Below are 18,644 nucleotides of genomic sequence, written 5' to 3' on the forward strand. Positions count from 1 at the left end.
CGGCACCTGGCCGCCCCTGCCGGCCTCCTCGGCTGCCCCCGCGGGCCACAGACCCTTTTTTCTCTCTGAATTTTCCCAGTTCCTGCTAGGAGCGCATTCCAGCCCTGTTTGGGGTCTGAGTGCTTATAAATGCACATAAATGTTAACGGAGCAGGGAAACTCAGGAGCTGGCCTCATAAAGCGACCTCTAATTAATCTTCATGCAATTGCATCAGCAGTAAAACACTCGCAGGGGTTTGGGACTGGCCTCGCTCTCCTCTCCTGTGTCCGGCCTCGCCTGTGAGCCAGGGGAGGCAGAGCCATGTCTCCTGCTGCAGGTGGGATTCCCAAAATGCTCGGGGTGGTTAAAGCCCCGTCCTCCCCACGCAGTGCTTTTTTAGAGTACTTCTTTTTTTTTTTTTTTCTTTTGAATTTGCAGCACTCTTTTAAAACCAACAGCAAAGTTAGGTGCCAGCTCTTCCTCGGGGTGGTTAGAGAGATTGGGGAAATGGAAGAGGAGAGAGGGAGGGCTCAGGGGCAGGGGGGAGCCCTGATCTCCTGGGGAGGGTGGGGGGGGAAGTGGCAGGAAGGTCTTGCTGTGAGGAGCAGGCAAACAAAGGGCCATCTGGGGAGGAAAAAGGGGAAGGATGAGCACGGAGGCACTGTTATTTTAAAGTGCTCTGACTCAAGCGGAGTGTTTGCTCCTGAGATTGCTCTGCCTTAAGAATGTTAGTGTTTAAGCGAGGCTTTGAAGTTAACAGCTGCTATTGTTTGGCTGCAAATAGTTTTCTGGGAGGCTGGGTAACAGGGCATCCCTTTGCACCGAGAGGGCTGGTTCCAGTGGCAGAGGAACAATGTGCCAGTTTTAGTTTAAAACAACTGTAGATAATGTGGGAAGGTGGGAGAGAGAGGAGGAGACCCTTTTTTTTTTTTTTTTTTTTTGCAGTCTTCCAAATTGCAGACTTGCTATACCTTTTTTTCCACCCCACCCCCCCCGGAGTATTGTCAAGATTATTTTGTAAAACCAAGCAGGTTGGTTGCTGTCCCCAGCTAAAACGTGCTTTTGTTTTTGGCCATATAACCGTGAGCTGAAACTTATAGTGGAATATGGATTTGGTTTATGCTTTTTGTTTGTTTTGTTTTGGGGTTTTTTTTTGTACATCAGTCTTTCAGCGAGCACAGCTCATTCCAGTCCATCTTTCTTCCAGTTCCTCATCTGCGTCCAGCAATTAAATCGCTTGATCTTTGCCTTGCAGGGAGACTGTCACAGCTAGCAGCTGCAGGAGGCTGGGGCAGGGCCATGGAGGTTTGCCTGGGGGCCTGTCTGCTCCGGCACTGCCAGGGGAGACGCGCTCTCACGCCTGCCTCTTCCTTTCCGTCCCCTCGGTGGGGCGGGGTGGCTGTGGAGGACCCCCACTTGGGGATTTATAATGACATTTCTCATCTGGGGCTGTATTTTACTGCCCGTGACTTTCTCGGCTTGTGTTTGCACGTCTGTTTTAGCAATCCTCAGGCAAACAAAATGTCCCGCTGAGGCACAGCTTGGTGTACAGCACGTGGTGTGCTCCCATGGCATGGAAGCCACCACCTTGTTGGGCTGAAAATTGGGCCATTGCTCGTGCTCTCCACTGTGGGAGAGCAAACCTGCATGGGCCCTGGCAAATCCTCCCTCCTCCCTTTGACAGTTTTACAGATGATTTATAGTCCCAAGCATTTGTGATGATTAGATGCAGGGCGGCCGTTGCGTTTAAATGTGTTGCTTGCTAATATGCGATCGTCTCTTTTAGGATGCACGTTGTTTTTTTATGAGACTGATGGCAGATCTGGCATTGACCACAACAGCATCCCAAAGCACGCTGTCTGGGTGGAAAACAGCATAGTGCAAGCGGTGCCTGAACACCCCAAGAAGGACTTTGTCTTCTGTCTCAGCAACTCCCTTGGGGACGCTTTCCTCTTTCAGGTTGGTCCGGTTTGAGGGTTTTACAAAGTTGTTCTCTTTTTCTGTCTCCGACCAAGGAGGAAATCTTAGCTCTGGTTGAAATCAATGGAAAAATCCTGCTGACTCCAGTACGTTTGGGATTTTCCTCTGGCAGCGCTAGAGGAAGGACACGATATATTCGGTAAACGCTACTCAGGAGACCTACCACCGCATGTGAATCACCGTCAGATCTGCTGTTTTTATTGACTGACTGGACCCTCTTTGTGTAGATGGTTGGAACAAAGTAAGAATTGAGAAATATTCTTACATCCCTGTAAAAACTGGGAATTTTGCATGGTTTGACAGTGTGCTCATAACACAAAGACCAGGCCAGTTACCGTACAGGACATACAGCAGTGCATCAGATGTCCTGTAACGCTATCCACGTCTCTTAAGAGACATGTATCAAAGATGGGACCTTGTGGAGAAGCTTAAAGGGTTTACAAGACCAAGAGGAGCCTGAAGTGCAAGGGGGTACCTGGGCCTCCAGGTGCTCTCCCAGTGCCGCTGCCGAATCCAGTTGCCCCTAGTTTATACAGACCTTAGTCAACATCTTGCTGTTGCCTGAGAAGAGACGGAAAGTGCACGTTTAGTTTTTTTAATCAGAAAATGGAAATGTCTAAATTCCACAGGGTATGTTTAAAAAAGATCCAGTACTTATATCAAAGACTATACATTAGTTGATGTTAGTTTCACTGAAAAAGATTTCTGGATTTTGGTAACTTCTGCTTCCTTGAGTGATTTTTAGGTTGGCATTCCACTTTGTTATTGCACGTTGTCACTAATCAAGGTGTGACACTCTTATTTGGAATTACCAGCCTGTGCTGAGGTGGTGCCAGTTCCTCCTTTTTTGATTCAGTTTTCTTCACGGGAGGAACCCCTTGTTTGTTTCCCTTCCTAGTGACAATGTATTCAGAGTTTCTTGCCTTCTTAAACCAGAAGCTGCTCTGTGGTAGGATATGCCCCCATGTCATCACTCCCCTGTACTCCAGAGCAAATCTTTAATATTACACTGTCTTGTAGGTCCTTGCAGCTGTCCTAAACAAGGGGCTAGATTCTTAAACTAGGGCAAAATAAAAAAGTGTTACTGATTCAAAGGAGTGTGGTTGCTGGCTTACATCTTAAAGAGAATGAGTACCTGATTGCATACAGAAAAAAAAATAATTTTTTTTTGTGGACTAGCTTCTCTGCCACCTGAGTCTGATTTTTCCTCAGCTCATAATGCAGTACTGCACTGCCCCTTTCTGCTTCATGTGTTTCCTGAGCAGGGTGCATGTATTTGCCACCTGGAGAGCTTCATCCAGGAGGCAAGTGTGGTGCTTATGGTCTCAGCATCTGCTTGAAAGGTTGTGGAGCACCACCACCTCCTTGATCTGCTGATATGAGCTGTAACATCTGTTCCATGCAGTTTTCTAAGGAAAAACCTTCATTGTCATAAAATTAATGCCAATGGATGCTAAATACTGAAAAGGTCACATTCAGTACATTTCTTTTGTGGTAACACAGGGCCTTATTCATTAAAAGCCCGGCGTCTTTATGCCATGGATAGATTTTCATTTAACTTTGTGGGAAAAAGCAAAACCAAGCCTTTTCAAATAAAAAACAGTCATTTATATTGCCTTGCAGAATTTTTTTCTTGATGTGTCCCTTCCGCCATAGAACCTATGCATGGCTAGCGAAGCAGAACAGAAAGAAGGGATGGGTGTGGGGTGAAGGGAAGGAGACTAGTCACAGTGGTGGAAGTAATGTGCGAGTGACTGTGCTGTAGGGCTTGCTCTGCTGTGCTTAGAGCTGCCAACGCACGTGTACGGCTGTTCAGCAGTGTTATTTAACTGCTCATGTCATACACGTCCGTCCACACATAACACGGTGCTGTAGTAGTGGTTTTGATGAGAAGAAACCACAGACCTGCAGAAGACTATTTCTGTCCTATGGAGACTGTGTACTTAGGGAGAAAAATAGGGTTGCTTTGTAATGCGTACAGATATTGGACATCTTGTAACAAGCCTTCCCACTGCATTGCACCTAGAGACATCACATTCCTCCTACACGATGATTCCTTGCTCAGTCAGTTCTTATCGTGCCTACACAAATCCATTACTTGCAGATGTCACATGCATTTTCCAGGAGCTCAGAGCGACTTGTGACACCACATACTTATGTATCAGATGTTTGCAGCTTGTTTATGTCATCTTTTCCGTTGAGAGGTGGAGTGATTCCCCTTGCCTACTCATCTACCAGAAGAGTCTTCAGCTCCTTAAAATCCATTCCAGATTCTTTTTTTCCTTCCTTCTCCCCAGAAAAACAAAAAGAAAACTGAATGTAATGGTGTATGGATAATATCCTAAAATTGAATAAGATAAAAATATGACCTCTTGCTGTTAACAATTTTGCTAGGCATTAACAAAACATACCATCTCATTATAAGTCCAGTGCTACTTTCTTCTCTACTGGGGGCTAGGTTTCACCACCTGACTGTAGGCAAAGTGTCTCCCATTCTGCAAATAATGTCTCTATTTTCAGCAGAAATTGCTCAGCAAGGGGGCTCAACGTGTCTTCAGCAGTGGTGATATGACACTGTAAGCCCCTCTCTACGAATGAGAGCTTGTGAATATTATTCCCCGGGCAGGGAGCCTGACCAATTTAAGCAATATACTTTGTACAGTGCCAACTGAAGACAAGAAAATTGGGTGTAAGAGATCAGTCTTTCCAGTGTAGACCCTTTCTTCTGCTTAGGAATTCTAACTTGAGCTAAGGAAAGCGATTATCATTCTGGGACATGTGTGTTCCACCTGCTGCAGTACCACAGAAGTTTTGGGAGCATCACCCTGAAGTCCAGCCTGTGCATACATGATTTCCAGAGTCAGGCTTCTATGGGAATCTCTCCTTGGCTTCAGTAAGCCACGTCCTTTGCTGTTAGTTGTGACCGCCAGTGAAGATGACCTTCCTCATCTATGCTAGCAACTGGCGAAGTCATACTGTGCTGTCTATTAATAGATCAGGTATCATCAGAAAGTTTAATTAGAACGAGGTGGTTTGGCACCTTGCTACTTTTTCAGCCACGAGCCAAATACCAGTGTGATTACTGCTAAAGGCTGACACTCAGGGAAAGTCTGCTGCAACCCTGAGTTGGCTGTAAATTTTGTTTTATAACCTACTGTAAAAAGGAATGAAGTTTAGTCAGAAGGCTAAGAAGATTTACTTTTTATTTTGAAAGTCTGGAAAAGGAACGCTTTGAAATATTATTCTTTCTGAGTCAAAAGCCTCTAATCAGAGTAGCTCTCTTCCAGAAAAATGTACTGGTGTCCCATGCCCCAGCCTAGTATCTCATAGAATCACAGAATGGTTTGGGTTTGAAGGGACCTTAAAGATCATCCAGCTCCAACCCCCCTGCCATAAGCAGGGATACCTGTTGCTCAAAGCCTTATCCAACTTCCTCCTTCATCCAATATCCCTCATCCGAAAGGGAAAATGCTCCCTTTTCCCAAACTGTCACACACATGCTTGGGAAGGGACAGTACCAGAGCTGTAAATATACAATGAGCCTGCCTTCAGTGATCACAGGGTTGACTTCAGAGTGCTTTGGGACCTTCAGAAGTGGAAAGCTTGTTTGTCTATGTATCATAATAAAGCTACTCGTAGATGTCATGGTCACGTTTTATGCCATTAATTTATTGCCAACTGCTGCATGCCAAAAAAGCTCTCCATACTGTGAAGCGAACAGAGGCCAGTGCATTCCCTGCCTTAAAGAATCAGGAGTTTAGAAAACGTCATTAAATGTTGAGCTACCAATTATCGCAGCATTGCATCGAACAAGGAAGGTAATTCCTGAGACCTTGCTGGGAAACACTGTACCGCTGCAAAGCACAGATATAGGTGTAATTCTAAGTGCTGAATGCCTAGTGGTAAGGTAAAAATGGCCTGCTTAAGAATGACGGGGTTTTTAGTACTTCTCCCGTAAGTGGATTTAAGGCTTTGAATCTTAAGATCAAAGGCAAAGGAAACTCCTTGGAATTGCATTTGTTAATCTCCAACCAATTTTAAAGAGGATCCTGACTTCTTTTCCCTCTCTTTCTCTCTCTTCAGACCTCTAGCCAGACCGAACTGGAGAACTGGATCACGGCAATCCATTCAGCTTGTGCAACTGCGGTGGCGAGGCAGCATCACAAAGAGGACACCGTCAAGCTCCTGAAAACAGAGATTAAAAAGCTGGAGCAGAAAATTGATATGGATGAAAAGATGAAGAAAATGGGTGAAATGCAGCTGTCCTCAGTAACGGACTCCAAGAAGAAGAAGACCATACTGGATCAAGTAATCTCACTTGCTTATGTGAAATAAGCCCTTAGCAAATATTTGAGGCTTTCTTCAGATTAGCGGTACTTCTGTCTGCTCCCACGGCACCGTGTGTGTGGGTGGGCAGAGCTCCCCAGGGCAGGCGAGATGTGTGCTGGCAGGAGAGCTGTGCTGTATGCCCTAGTTGCACCTCTTCTCCAAACAGTGGGCACTAAGGTATAGCATGGTCTGTCTTGTCCTGGCCGCCATGCAAGAGATTTGGCTAGCTGCTCAGAGCTTGAGTGAGGGCTTTAAGGGGGTGAAGAGGCTATCGAGCCATGGCAGCAGGATGCCTTAGGGAAGAGCTGGTCATAGACCGACAAGTGCTGCTGTTGCAGTTGTCTCAAGAGTGCAAGAGGCTGGTCCTTCTGCTGGCAGATGGGGTGAAGGAGCCATCCTTGGATTCTACTTGTTGTAGGGGCCTGCCTTGACCTCATGGCTGCAGCCCTGGCTGCCCTTTGGGACTGACCCTTTTGACTTCAAGTGGACAACGTAGTTGGCGTTTGAGAAGCAGAGATTCTACAGCAGATGTCTCTCCCTCTGCCACAGCGGCACCTTATTTTAGGAAACTAACATATGGCTCCTGCTTCATTAGTTTGTAGCTTTTTACCACGGCTGCCAAATGCGCCTGTAATGCAAACCATAGGGATCAGCCAGGCCCTAATGCGCTAAGCTAAAGAGATTTCGTACCCCCTGGAAACCCGTGAGAAGGGGGGAGAGAGAGGAGAGATGCTCGCCTCTTTTGAAAGGGTTCTACTCAAAGGCTGTCAATCACAGTGAGGGGGCAGAGCAGTCTCTCTCTTTATGTAACTGAGTTTTTCTAAACACTTTGAAACTGTTTCCTATCAGCAACTTTAATTATTTAAATAAGTCCTCACATAGGTTGATTATAGTGTTCTTCCGCTGATAATATTAATTATCCCCAGTGTACTACACTTTTTCAAGTATGGCAAGCTCCGTTGATGCTTGCAGCAGTGCTTCTGCTGCGGCTGCTGATTTGGGGCACTCTGTATGTGGAATTTGGTGGGGTTTGGTCTTCTTGTTTCTCAGATGCTCTTGATGCATGAAAGAAGCCTCTTAAGGGACTGCTCAGAAGAGAAGCCTGGAACACAAAGAAAATTAAAAATGGAATTTTAATCCTATTAATTAGCGTTGTATCAAAGGAGCGGTTGTCCCAGGAGAAGACTTCTGCCATGAACATAAAAAAAGTTGTTTTCCATCTAATGAAAACTTTTTTATTATTTGTATCCTTTTTTGGGGGTTGGGAGGGTAGGGGAGAGCGGGCAAGAAGGCGAATCGAAACTTTCTTGAATGAGATCAGCATTGGTGAAAGACGTGTATTACTGGGAATGGTAGAATTTTCTCAAGGTATTTACCACCCTGTTCTTCCTCCTCTCCCCTTTTCCTCTCATGAGTCTCATTCTTCAATCTTTGCTGTACACAGATCTTCGTTTGGGAACAAAACCTTGAACAATTCCAGATGGACTTATTTCGGTACCGCTGTTACTTGGCTAGTCTCCAAGGAGGGGAGCTCCCAAACCCTAAAAGACTACTTGCTTTTGCCAGCCGTCCAACAAAAGTTGCAATGGGCCGTCTTGGAATCTTTTCAGTCTCGTCGTTTCATGCACTGGTAAGTTTGAACAGAGGCCAGGGGTCATCTTTGCCAACCTGCAAATCGGTTCACGTGTTCAACGCAGAGATCACGTCAACAAACAGCAGTCTGTGCCTGAGGGTGAGCCCTTACCTTAGTGTGCAGAATATTCTGTTTCCTGAAAGGGCTGTGTGTCCTGGATATAGATTAAAAAGCAGATGCTTGCAAGCTATGGCCTTATGGAAGTGGAAGAACCATGTTTCTCCCAAACATGTGATTTTGAATTTCCAGATCTGCACTATAAACATGCTTTCTACAAACAGATCTTCCTGTTACAAGAGCAGGCTCATCTCTAATGTCCATGTACATGGGCTTGATCCAAAAGTCCAGTGAAGTCAATAGGGGTCTTTCTGGGGCCCTCAGCACGTGTTGGCTTAGACCTCCTCGGGCACGGCTTGCTTTCTACCATATGGATGAATCTACTGGCCAATTAGTCTAATACCCGGTCTCCAGTGATCAACACCTGATGCTCCACAAGGGAGGGGAAATGTTCTTCCCTGCTACTTATGGTGTGGCAAATAATGTTTAAAATGGTTGTTTAAATGTAAATAATGTAACAACCCAGCTCTTAAAAATACAGGGAAATGTATTGCAAAGTGCTGGGCTTTTGATGAATTTAAATCAAGTTCCTGTATTTTCGGCTTGGACTCCTGGAGCTTCACAGAAATAGCTGAGCTCCACTGTTGTCTTGTAGATGTCAGCTGTACCCTTCAATTGAATCCAGAGCTGTAATTCAGTCAGGGGCGGTTTTATTCTTTTATATATGAAAAGATTAGCGTCATCATCCTGATAATTGCTGGTGGATTTATATTTTTTTTTTTAAGTGGCGGGCTGTAATTTGCATTTATGCTTATTTTTTTACATCTAGCAAAGCACTGAGCGTTAGCCTGAAAAACAGTCTGCCTCTTCATGCTGGTGTCTCTTGAGAGCCAAGTGAAAAAAAATATGTTTTGAATATGTTGTGCTGGAAAAGCCACGTGCTTTCTTCTCCTTTAAGCAAACTCTCGTGTCCTCCTTTGCCCTCAATAGCGTGGAGATGGTGCAGTGAGTCTCAGATTTGAGCTGGGTGCTGCATGGTGATAGCATGGCATCCCTGGCTCTCCTGAAGATGTTCCTCAGTACATTAGTCAGAGGATGTGCTAAGTCTCCCAGGTGCCTCTGCACAAACGTGCACGTCCCAGGTACAGCTAAGAAACGTCTCACAAGTCCAGGCTGTGGAAATAGAGACGCTTGCAGTAGTGTTTTGGTTCTCCTTTTCCTTGATTTCTCCACATTTCCCAAGCAGAATCACCATTACTCATACGGCGACGGTTCCCTGGGTACACAAGCCAGCCTTCCGTTCGTCCTGTCTTTATATGGGTTTTTGTATCTGCGGCACCCAAACAACCAGTTTCGCAGCTCTGTAGCTTGGGGCATAACTCAGAGATTTGGGTGTTCCCACTCGGGTTGCCAAACGACAGTCACATTTTGCTAGTTTCGGTTGTGGGAATCCGGTACAAAGGTGTTTCAGGAAGTGTACAGCCAAGTTGGCAGGGTGCGTCTGTCTGTCTGTCTGTCTCGCTTCGCCTTGCACTCCCATTCATACCTGCAGTCTCTCCTACCACTCCCTTTTTCGCAGGAGAGGAGCTTGCTTTCTTGAGGCCACCTCCGCATGGGAAATGTGCTTAAACTTTGGCCTAAACACTTCACCTCCCACTAATATCACACGAATTTCTATCAGAGCTTCTTCATTTGGGAAGCGTTCCCCAAATATTTTGTCTCAGTAAAAGCAAATATCTTCTCGCTCCAAAAGGGGTTGCCACAGGACATTTTCAAGTCCCCAAGCAGTTAACACTGCTCTAATTGAAAGGGTCATTTCAGCTCACTTTTTTTCTTCTTGTGTTTAGCTCACTCCTTCAAATGTTGTTATCTTTAAGGAAGTGCAGGTTTTAAATTCCTTGACCTATTTGCAAGCCTTTATCTGGTCTTGCAACAGCTATGAGTCAGTTCCAGGATGCCCAGAGTGCTTCCACAGGAAAGAGCAAAGAGAAAGACTGGGCTTTTTGGAAGCAGCAGATAAGTTTGGAAATTTCAGGTTTAGTGTGTCCAGTTTTGAAACCTTGTTAGAAAAAAAAAAGAAAATAACCCCAAACCCTTCACTGATGCTGAGGCTTTCCTCTGTGATGATTAGGCTGCTTCAAAATATCTCAGATTAAATGCCAAAAAATGGGGGAATGGTATTGTCCATTTTAATTTTTGATGTTTGACATTGGAAGAATTGAATTAAATTGCAGTGAGAAGGAAGCGGCCTAGCAGCATCACCGTTGTCCCTGTTGTGAGTACCCATTGTTGCCACAGTATTTGCCTTTTTTTTTTTTTTAAACTAGATGCCACTGTTTGTTAGATTATGTAAGCCATGGTGCGGTGGGATGCTGCGACTTTTGATTTTAAAACCATGTGGCATTGACAGGTGGCGGCTCGCACAGGGGAGGCTGGAGTGAGGAGAAGGACGCAGGCCATGTCCAGATCTGCCAGTAAACGGAGAAGCAGGTTTTCTTCTCTTTGGGGGCTGGATACTACCTCGAAGAAAAAGCAAGGGAGGCCAAGCATTAATCAGGTAAGTGTGTGGAAGTTCGTGATATTGTTTTCAAGACTTATTTGTTAGCGTGCAGAATGCAGCCCATGCAAAGAGTCACTTGCTCCGAGCACTTACACATCCAGCCTTAACCTTGCCTGTTTAGTCTTTCATGGCATATAGTCATCTCATTCCACATCCTCTTCAAAAATCAGTGACTGTAATTATAGATAAGCATACAGCAGCTCCTATCAAACAAGGTTTGGCATTCGCACCTTCTTTAGCTGAATTAGTTGCATTTCTACTGTGGTTGCATTTCTGCTGCTTCTGCTTTTGCTGGAGGTACTTTCCCTAAACTCAGGAGTAACAAAGCAGCAGTGTAAAACAGCTGGAGCTTTGGGAGAAAAAAAAAAAAGGCAGACTTATTTGTTTCTTAAATTAAAATTATGAGTTTGTAGAGTACTTTAAATGTAGCTGAGTTTGGGAAAAACTTCCTAAAGTAACAAAAAGCTTTGCATTTAGTAGGGACAGTCCCTGTTTTGCTTCAGATTTTTTAAAAAGCAAAAGCTGAAACATTTGCACCCAGTCACTGCCCAGATCTTTCTCTAGAAAGCATGTTTCAGTGTGGTAGGAAGGTGCTTTCATGTTATTCTTTCCAAACATCCCTAATTATAGCTTTCAATTTTTGAAAGCCATACCTCATCTAATTGCAGGAAATGTAGGCTTTGCTTTTCTTTCTCTTCTTTCACTTTTTGAGGGGAGAAAGGCTTGGGACACGTGTTGTTCTGTGCCCTGTGATTTCTTCTTCCTTCTGTTAAAGCAGCAGTGGGTGTTTGTTTTGTTTAGCAGCGGTTGAGTGCTGCAAAATTGTTTAGCTTGTTTTTAGCGAGACATTGAAAGTTCATCGAATATTTAGTGGCTGAGCAAAAGCTCAGGGTTTTGCTGGGACACAGCAGATGCCTCCATGACTGCGTTCCCGGTTCTTTGCGCTGGTGCTGCGACATCCCTCTTCCTTTGTACTTTTCTTCCCCAAATCAAGTGCAATCACTTGTCCTGAGCTAGGATCCTGCCCATGCTGTGTCTTCAGACCTGGTTTTTTTTTCCCTGAACTCACCTTTTTTTTTTCTTTCAGTGGGAATAAATGCTTTCTTCACGCTTCCTCCCCCTGCCCCCATCCCTACCCCCCTCACTCACAGGCGTGAAAAGGGATTTTGTTCCAGGTTAAAGAAAAGTCATACTGCAGAGAGTCAAAGAAAAAGTAAAGTTTTGAGAAAGTATCAGAATGTCTAAATGTAGTACCTGAACACATTTTTCCTGCTTGAGTATAGTATCAAGTATTGCCAAGTTGAAGCATTAAACTGTAAATCCCTAAAGGGCAGTGACCTTCTCCCGTCCTGCTTGGTCCCTGCTTCGTTTTAGGTATGGGATAGTTAACAGCCAAACCCAGCAACTTGATCATAAAGCTGTGCTGATGTGGAGCTATAAAAGTTAACTTTTCAGTTTTAATTATAAGCTTCTGCTGCAGTAACAAGCCTGGTTGCCCGTTTGATGCAGTCTTGTGCTGATTTGGGATGGATACTGCAAATATTCCCATTCTGTTATTCCTCCTGCACGGAGTCCTATTGATTTTGGCTCTCTGGCTGGTGCTGGGTTACCAGCTCTTATTTCATTAGAGAAGGGTTATGCTGACTTGTGGTACTTGAATGTTTGCTAAGTACTTTTTGAAAGCTGGTTTATTACAAAAACAGCCAGAAGCGGAGCCCTTCTGATTTCTCAGCCTTAGCTGAGGTGGAGAAGCATTTGTTTCCTCCACTTTACAGGTGGGGAAACGGAGCACAAAAGGAGATAAAATTTGTCCAGCTCCACCAAATAAGTCAGTGACAGACAACTAGGCAGAACTGGCCTCTAATCTTTCGGCATGATGCCCCATCACCAGCTTGTCATTTGCCCTCCCTTCCCTTTTAACAAGCTTATATTTTCTGTGTTTTGAGATTAATATTTTTATTTTTCAGTTTGATATCCATGCTAGATGTTAGATACACTGTTCTCCCCTCAGCGTGTGCTGCAGGTGGTGCGGAGGCATGTTTATGTTTTAAAGATGAGTGGCTTTGTTGTTCCTCAGGTGTTTGGTGAAGGAGTTGATTCAGTAAAGAAATCTCTTGAAGGAATCTTTGACGATACGGTCCCGGATGGCAAGGTAAAAGACCAGCTCTCCAGCTGCCTCCTTCCCCCCTCATTTGCAGACAGCCTAAATGCAGTGTTGACTCTGCGACAAAGAGGGGACGTGGAGCCACCGGGAGAGGAGAGGACCCTCTGTGCACTGTAGAGCTTGTAGCTGCTCTGGGAGGGTTTGAGCTGGTTGCCCACGGTCAAAAGGGTTTGCTGTGTGTGGCATCCTAAATGCAGCTGGAGGTGACAGACCTAGAGGGGTGTTAGCACTGCATGCCAGGGAAATGCCTGCCCACAGAAGGACCTGGATGCTGCTGGTTCTGGAAGATGGCACCTTGTGATGGCCATATGGGGTTTTCATAATTTAGGGTTGGCACAACTATGAAGCGCAGGGCTTTCTCTGTTTTGTTCTCGTGCGCTTCTGTGAGCTTCTGCGTTTGCAGCCACAATTACAGCTGCTTTCTCTTTCCCCAGAGAAAGTCAGCTATAAAACAGCATTAAGACAGTGCTAAGAGGCACATTCTTCATGTAGTGCATATGGGTTTAGCTGCATGAGCCCACCTGCAGCAAATAGGGATTCTGCAGCTCCATCACTTCCTGGGGATTTATAGCTCGGAGTGCAACTCGGATGTATAAAAGACAGTAAATTCAAAATAAATGCTAAGATTTGCTATTTTACCATTCCTAGCTATAGGAATAGAACATCTACAACAGTTTTGTTGGCCTTGGATTGGCTTACCCAGAAACATAGTGCATTTAAGTTTTAATTTTGAATCTCTTTTTATCACTATTATTTTTTATTACATTCCTAGCATTCTCAATAGCCATAGGGTGAAATCCCAGGAAAAGCGCATTGCACCAGCGTAGCTGTGTGGGTGGCATGGGAAGGCGCACTTTATACTGCTCAGGTAAAACTGCAAAGTTTCCTGTTCAGACAAGCCTTCAATCTAGGCTTATGAATAAAACGTCTTCTCTGTAAGAGGGCTTTTTGATACAGCATATAATGTTCCTTACACTTCTTATTGATGAAGAGGGAGATTGTATTTGGCTGGTAGAGTCATAATAGATTTTGTCTATTTAGAGGGAAAAAGAAGTGGCACTGAGCAGCGTCCACCAGCACAATCCCGACTGTGATATTTGGGTTCACGAGTATTTTACGCCGTCTTGGTTCTGCCTGCCCAACAACCAGCCGGCTCTGACAGTCATCCGTCCTGGGGACACCACACGAGACGTGCTGGAAATGATTTGCAAGGTAAAGGCTGCGAGCGTGCCCTGGAGCAGGGTGAAGTGTCTACAATGCTGAGCCCTTTCAGTTGAACCTCATAGTGACTTTCTCATATGCCAGTGCTCAGACTGCACTGTGTTGGGGGATCAATTGTGTGTTAGAAGAGAAACATGAATTACACTGAAATTTTCGTGCAAGCACCAGACAAGAAAAATTCCTACAGCTGGAGCTAAACTTGTTGTGCGTGTAGGGAGGGGAGGGTAGACTAGTTTTTGCCTTTTCCACTCTGGCTGCTGTGCATGAGCCTCTGAAGTGCCTTCACACCCTGCTTCTGCCTCTGCTGCCACCTCTCATGTACCCACCCACCCACTCCCCCTCCACTGGAGACCAAGCCGTGTGCAGGACCCTTCTCCCCTCCCCATCTACCCCCCAACATCCCAGCCCCCAGCCCGCTTCCTTTCACTGGACGCCCCATAGCATGGTAATGCATACACCCCATCCTCACCCGACCACCCTGCTTCCCCCACCTCTTCCAAGCCCTTTCCTCTTCCATGGTCCCTTCCCTCCTCCGGCAGGCAAGTGGGTTGATCCCACCCTTTCCCAGGTGACAGGTTGTCCTTTTTCCAGGTGCCGTTCCTCCTTCCTTCCCCCTGCCGCTTCCTCCCCTCCGGCTGGCGCGGGGGAGGAAGGCACAGAGAAAACAGCAGCACTGGGAGTAGGAGAAGGTGCCTGTGTTTGCTGTCTACATTGCGCAGTCGGACTCGCCTGGTGTAGGTGGCAGGAGGGAAGAGAGAGGAAAGCTTTTATCTGCATTGGGGGGGCAGTGGGAGAAAAGCCACCTGGATTTCTTTTCAAGATGAAGTATCAGAGACGTTTGGCCATTAAAAAGAGTTACATCTCAGCAGAGAAGTTGAAAGCTTTGACAAATTAAATACAAGCTTTCAGTTCTGGCAGGTACATAATGTATGTTTTGCGCTAACTGGCTGACTGCAAGCTAGACCCAACTCGAGTCACGTGCCTTTCTGAAAAGTGAGTCCTCTTTTGTACAACAACAACAGCAAAAGAAAGAAAACATTTATTACTATTCAGAGCTTAACTTTGGGGACTTTTAGAACATGTTGCATGTGCTTCCAAAGAGAAGGAAGGTGAGAGAAAGGCATTTGTTTGCAATAATTATACAGCGTGCTCATCTCTCTGCCAGGTGCACTATTAAAGAGTGCTGCAGCTTGTGAAAGCTCTTCATTGTATTCGGGAGAAGATGACATTTTTGGAGAGAGACATAATAGGGAAGCTGGATGACACATTATTAGTAATGATTTATTTTTAGGATTTATATTTTCCTTTGGGTAAGAGTGATTAACTCGGTGGGCCAAATCCTTAGCTGGAGTAAACTTGTGTAGCTCTACTGGTTTCGGTAGGTACCTGCTGAGAATCTGGTCTTTCACTGCGTGTTTGATGGTTGTGGGTGGTGGCGTATAAGGAGAAGGGGAGGTGGGTGAGTGTTTGTTTTTTGAAGAGCTATTATCTGTTTCTTTCCTTTCTGTAAGAGTTTTCAGTCTGGAAAACACTGATGGATGCCTTCTTTTCTGTAGCGTTTAATAATCAATCTCTTTCTTCTGTCTCTTGCATTCAGCTCATTTTTTCCCCTTTTATATCTGATCCACATCATTTCACATCAGTTTGCCATCTGCCATCTGAGAACCAGTCAAGTTCTGGTATAGTAAACATTTCAAGATCTACATTTCATATAAACCTCTTCATGTTTGTAGATGTGGTTAAATCTATCTATCTGTGCTATTAAACTGAGCTTGATTATTCTGTTGGAGAACATTAAGTGCACTCAAGTCATTGTAGAAAATGTGTTCTTATACTAACATTGCTGCTTGTTATTATACAGCGAGTTAGGTTTTGGAGGCTGCTTTGTGACACTTTTATGATTCAAGATTGGTGGGAGGAGAGTTTAAAGCATATTTTAAAATGGTTTCTCGAAGATTTCTCCTAAGATTTAACTAATAACATCACTTGGAAGCCAAGAAAATCAGTGTATATGCATTAAATTGTTTCCTATAGATAATACTGATCAGTGTGAATGCGTGTGTATGTATTACTAACATTTGCATAATGTTATATCTTAAAATTGAGCAGAAACACACACACACACACTGTATATGGATTTAGGCAGAGACAGTATGGAGAGAATAACACCAAAAATCAAGCATAGAAGACTGCATGGCATTTAGTCTTTTGACTCAACTGGACGAAAAATGAGAAGCAAAAAAGGTTGTGTTTTCTCACAATTCGCATTTTTCAAATAGGCCTGCGCGAGGGGCAAGAAGCAGATTTCACCTAGGTCTCTTGGTCTGTGCTCAAAGTCTCTGAGAAGTTACTTAAGCCTGATGCTTTGCGGGCTTACTTTGATTTTGAGCTGGTGTTTTCCTACTGGAAAAGCTTGGGCCACACAAGTGCAAAGCTGGAGTAATACGGTGGGATGGCTAGCGTGTTTCCATGATGCTGTCATTTCAGCGCTAATGAAGGTCTCCCACACCAAGCTGAAAGAATATGCCTGTCCCTTGCTTTAACTAGAAGGGAGCCAAAATGGGTGAATAGTTCGGGTTGTGTGCCGACCCACTACGCCACGTGGAGCCTGTTGAATCGGATCACACTCCAGGCTGTAAATTCTTCTTCAAGAGCACGTCGGTTTAGCTGTCGGGCTGTGCTTTAAATTGGGTTAGCTGCTTAATTTAGTCCAGACGTAGCCAGAGTTATTAGGAGAGAAATAAATAAACCGAGAAGCTTATTTGGACTGCGAAAAGGTATTTTGGGTGGTCTCGAAAGGATATTAATACCATTAAAGCTGCACTGTTTCTGCTCCCACCTTCCCGCATATGGATGCAGCTAGACCAGCAACAAAAAAAAAAAAAGAAAAGGTTAATGGTATGGCTTTTAGGGCAGGCTGGCTATGTCCACTTTAAGAGGGCCTTTTCCTTTCTGTTCAGTAGGAAATCATGCCCCTCTTTGAAACAGTTTAATGTAAAATTTTGAGGTAGACAAAGCCTTGCTGCAGCTATACAAGTGTTATTAACTAAATGGTGTGGCTCATGTGCTGCACCATCGCAGCCTTAATGGTGATGACTCTCATTGCCTGCCTTGGATGGGATTGCAATGTAGTGGATGAATGGCATCCACCCCAGCGGATGGTGTTTCTTGGAAGAAATGAGTGGCTCAAAATATATGTGGGTTTTATCCAGCGACCTCTTCAGACGATGCTGTGCTCTGGCATAGTTCAGGCCTTCAGTGCAGCATTGGTCATCTTGCCTTTGGCTGCCTCCTCCTTTCTAAAATGGCCAGCACACACAATTTTCTCCTAAGCAAATCTCCCTGCAAAGACCAGTGTGAAGACAGGCGTCTCAGTGGTCATCTCCATGCCTGATGCGGTGCCCCATATCAAAGCAAGCAGAAGCCCTGTCATTGACCACGGGGACGGCAGATCAAGCTGCCGCCTGCGGGGAAGGTTGCTCTTTGAAGATGCTCTCGGGGCACAGGCTGCAGAGCGGGTGCACCCTGCCCCTGCCCAAGGTGGCTCTCAACCGGCGGCTGTGTTGCTGAGGGGTGTCGGGGTGTCCTCGGCCCCGTGGGGAGCCCTGGGCAGCTAAACATGTGCTCCCTGCCCTACCTGTGCAGCTATGGCAGCTCCTGGCCTGCGCCCAGTATCTAGAGGCACCAGACTGGGTCAGTTCATGTCCCTCTGCTACAGGTTGTGATTTCTGCTGGCCTGGAGCAGGCTGGAAAGCATCCCTTGGGGTCTCCTCTGCAAGGGGAGGACGTTTGGAGTTGCTTTTGGAAGCGACACGACTACGTGGCTGCAGACAGGGGCTCTCTCCCAGCCCTGGGCTTTAGTCAACGACAGGTAGCTTGTCAGCACAGGTCTGGCTGACCGGCGTTTACGCAGCGGCTGTGCCTGATGCTGCATGAAATGCAGGACGCGTACAAAAGCTTCAGCAGAGGAGACCACAGCAAGATACACCGTGGTGGCAGGAGGAGGCTGCCAGGTCACCTGTCTCTCTTTTCTGCTAGGGTGGGTTTTTTCCACATGGAATTTTTTCCCCACTGGGTTTGCTGTAGATGGCTCAAGCATTTTCCAGACTTTCAGAGAGACTTATCATGGATTTCTCCCTCTGGCCATGGGGTGTGCAGTCTGTGGGTCTATGTCTTTTCTGTGTGTTTGTGTTTAATTAGTGTGCAAGGTGCTCTTTAGTTTGTGTCTAGGCATAGTAAACTAATCTGACCAGAAACTAATCTAGGACTCCTATGTATCACTTCTGAACAATTAAAACTAATTCTGCTTCCCTTTAATTTCTGGGGTGTTTGTATGTGTGTGTGTGTAAGAGAAAAAACTACTGAAAACAGTCAGTAAACAATGAGCAAAGCGTGCAAAATGCTTTTCAAAAAGGAAAAAAGGGGGAGAGGGTGAGGATCTCCTACATTCAGCTCTTTTTATTTTGGCCTTTGATAGCTATCACATTCCTTATTTAATTAACTAAGTATTTGTCCGGATTACGGCAGTTATCCCGTTTCAGGTACTCAATTTCATATACAGATAATTTGGTCTTTGAATTGGACATATTTGAACATAGTGCTACATAGAGTGCAGCAATAGATCTGTCTTTTTTTTATTATTTATTTCTTCTGGTAGCTGTTTTTTATTCACGGGCTAATCTAGACTTTCAAAAACGTTCACTGTTCTCTGAGTATTTGC

The 18,644-nt window shown here is 45.2% G+C and overlaps 1 protein-coding gene across 4 annotated transcripts in view; it reads left to right on the top strand.

Annotated features, from left to right (window-relative positions):
* Positions 1-18,644, top strand: part of TIAM1 (TIAM Rac1 associated GEF 1) — a 217,878-nt gene that overhangs the window by 151,221 nt on the left and 48,013 nt on the right. For all 4 annotated transcript variants that reach the window (XM_054188086.1, XM_054188087.1, XM_054188089.1 and 1 more), the window contains 6 exons: positions 1,767-1,939; positions 6,044-6,268; positions 7,734-7,919; positions 10,390-10,536; positions 12,617-12,691; positions 13,745-13,915. In XM_054188086.1, the coding sequence (XP_054044061.1) occupies positions 1,767-1,939; positions 6,044-6,268; positions 7,734-7,919; positions 10,390-10,536; positions 12,617-12,691; positions 13,745-13,915 (977 nt within the window). The remainder of the gene's footprint in view (positions 1-1,766; positions 1,940-6,043; positions 6,269-7,733; positions 7,920-10,389; positions 10,537-12,616; positions 12,692-13,744; positions 13,916-18,644) is intronic.

The sequence above is a fragment of the Rissa tridactyla genome, chromosome 1 (genome assembly GCF_028500815.1).
Source record: "Rissa tridactyla isolate bRisTri1 chromosome 1, bRisTri1.patW.cur.20221130, whole genome shotgun sequence".
Classification (NCBI taxonomy): Eukaryota; Metazoa; Chordata; class Aves; order Charadriiformes; family Laridae; genus Rissa; species Rissa tridactyla.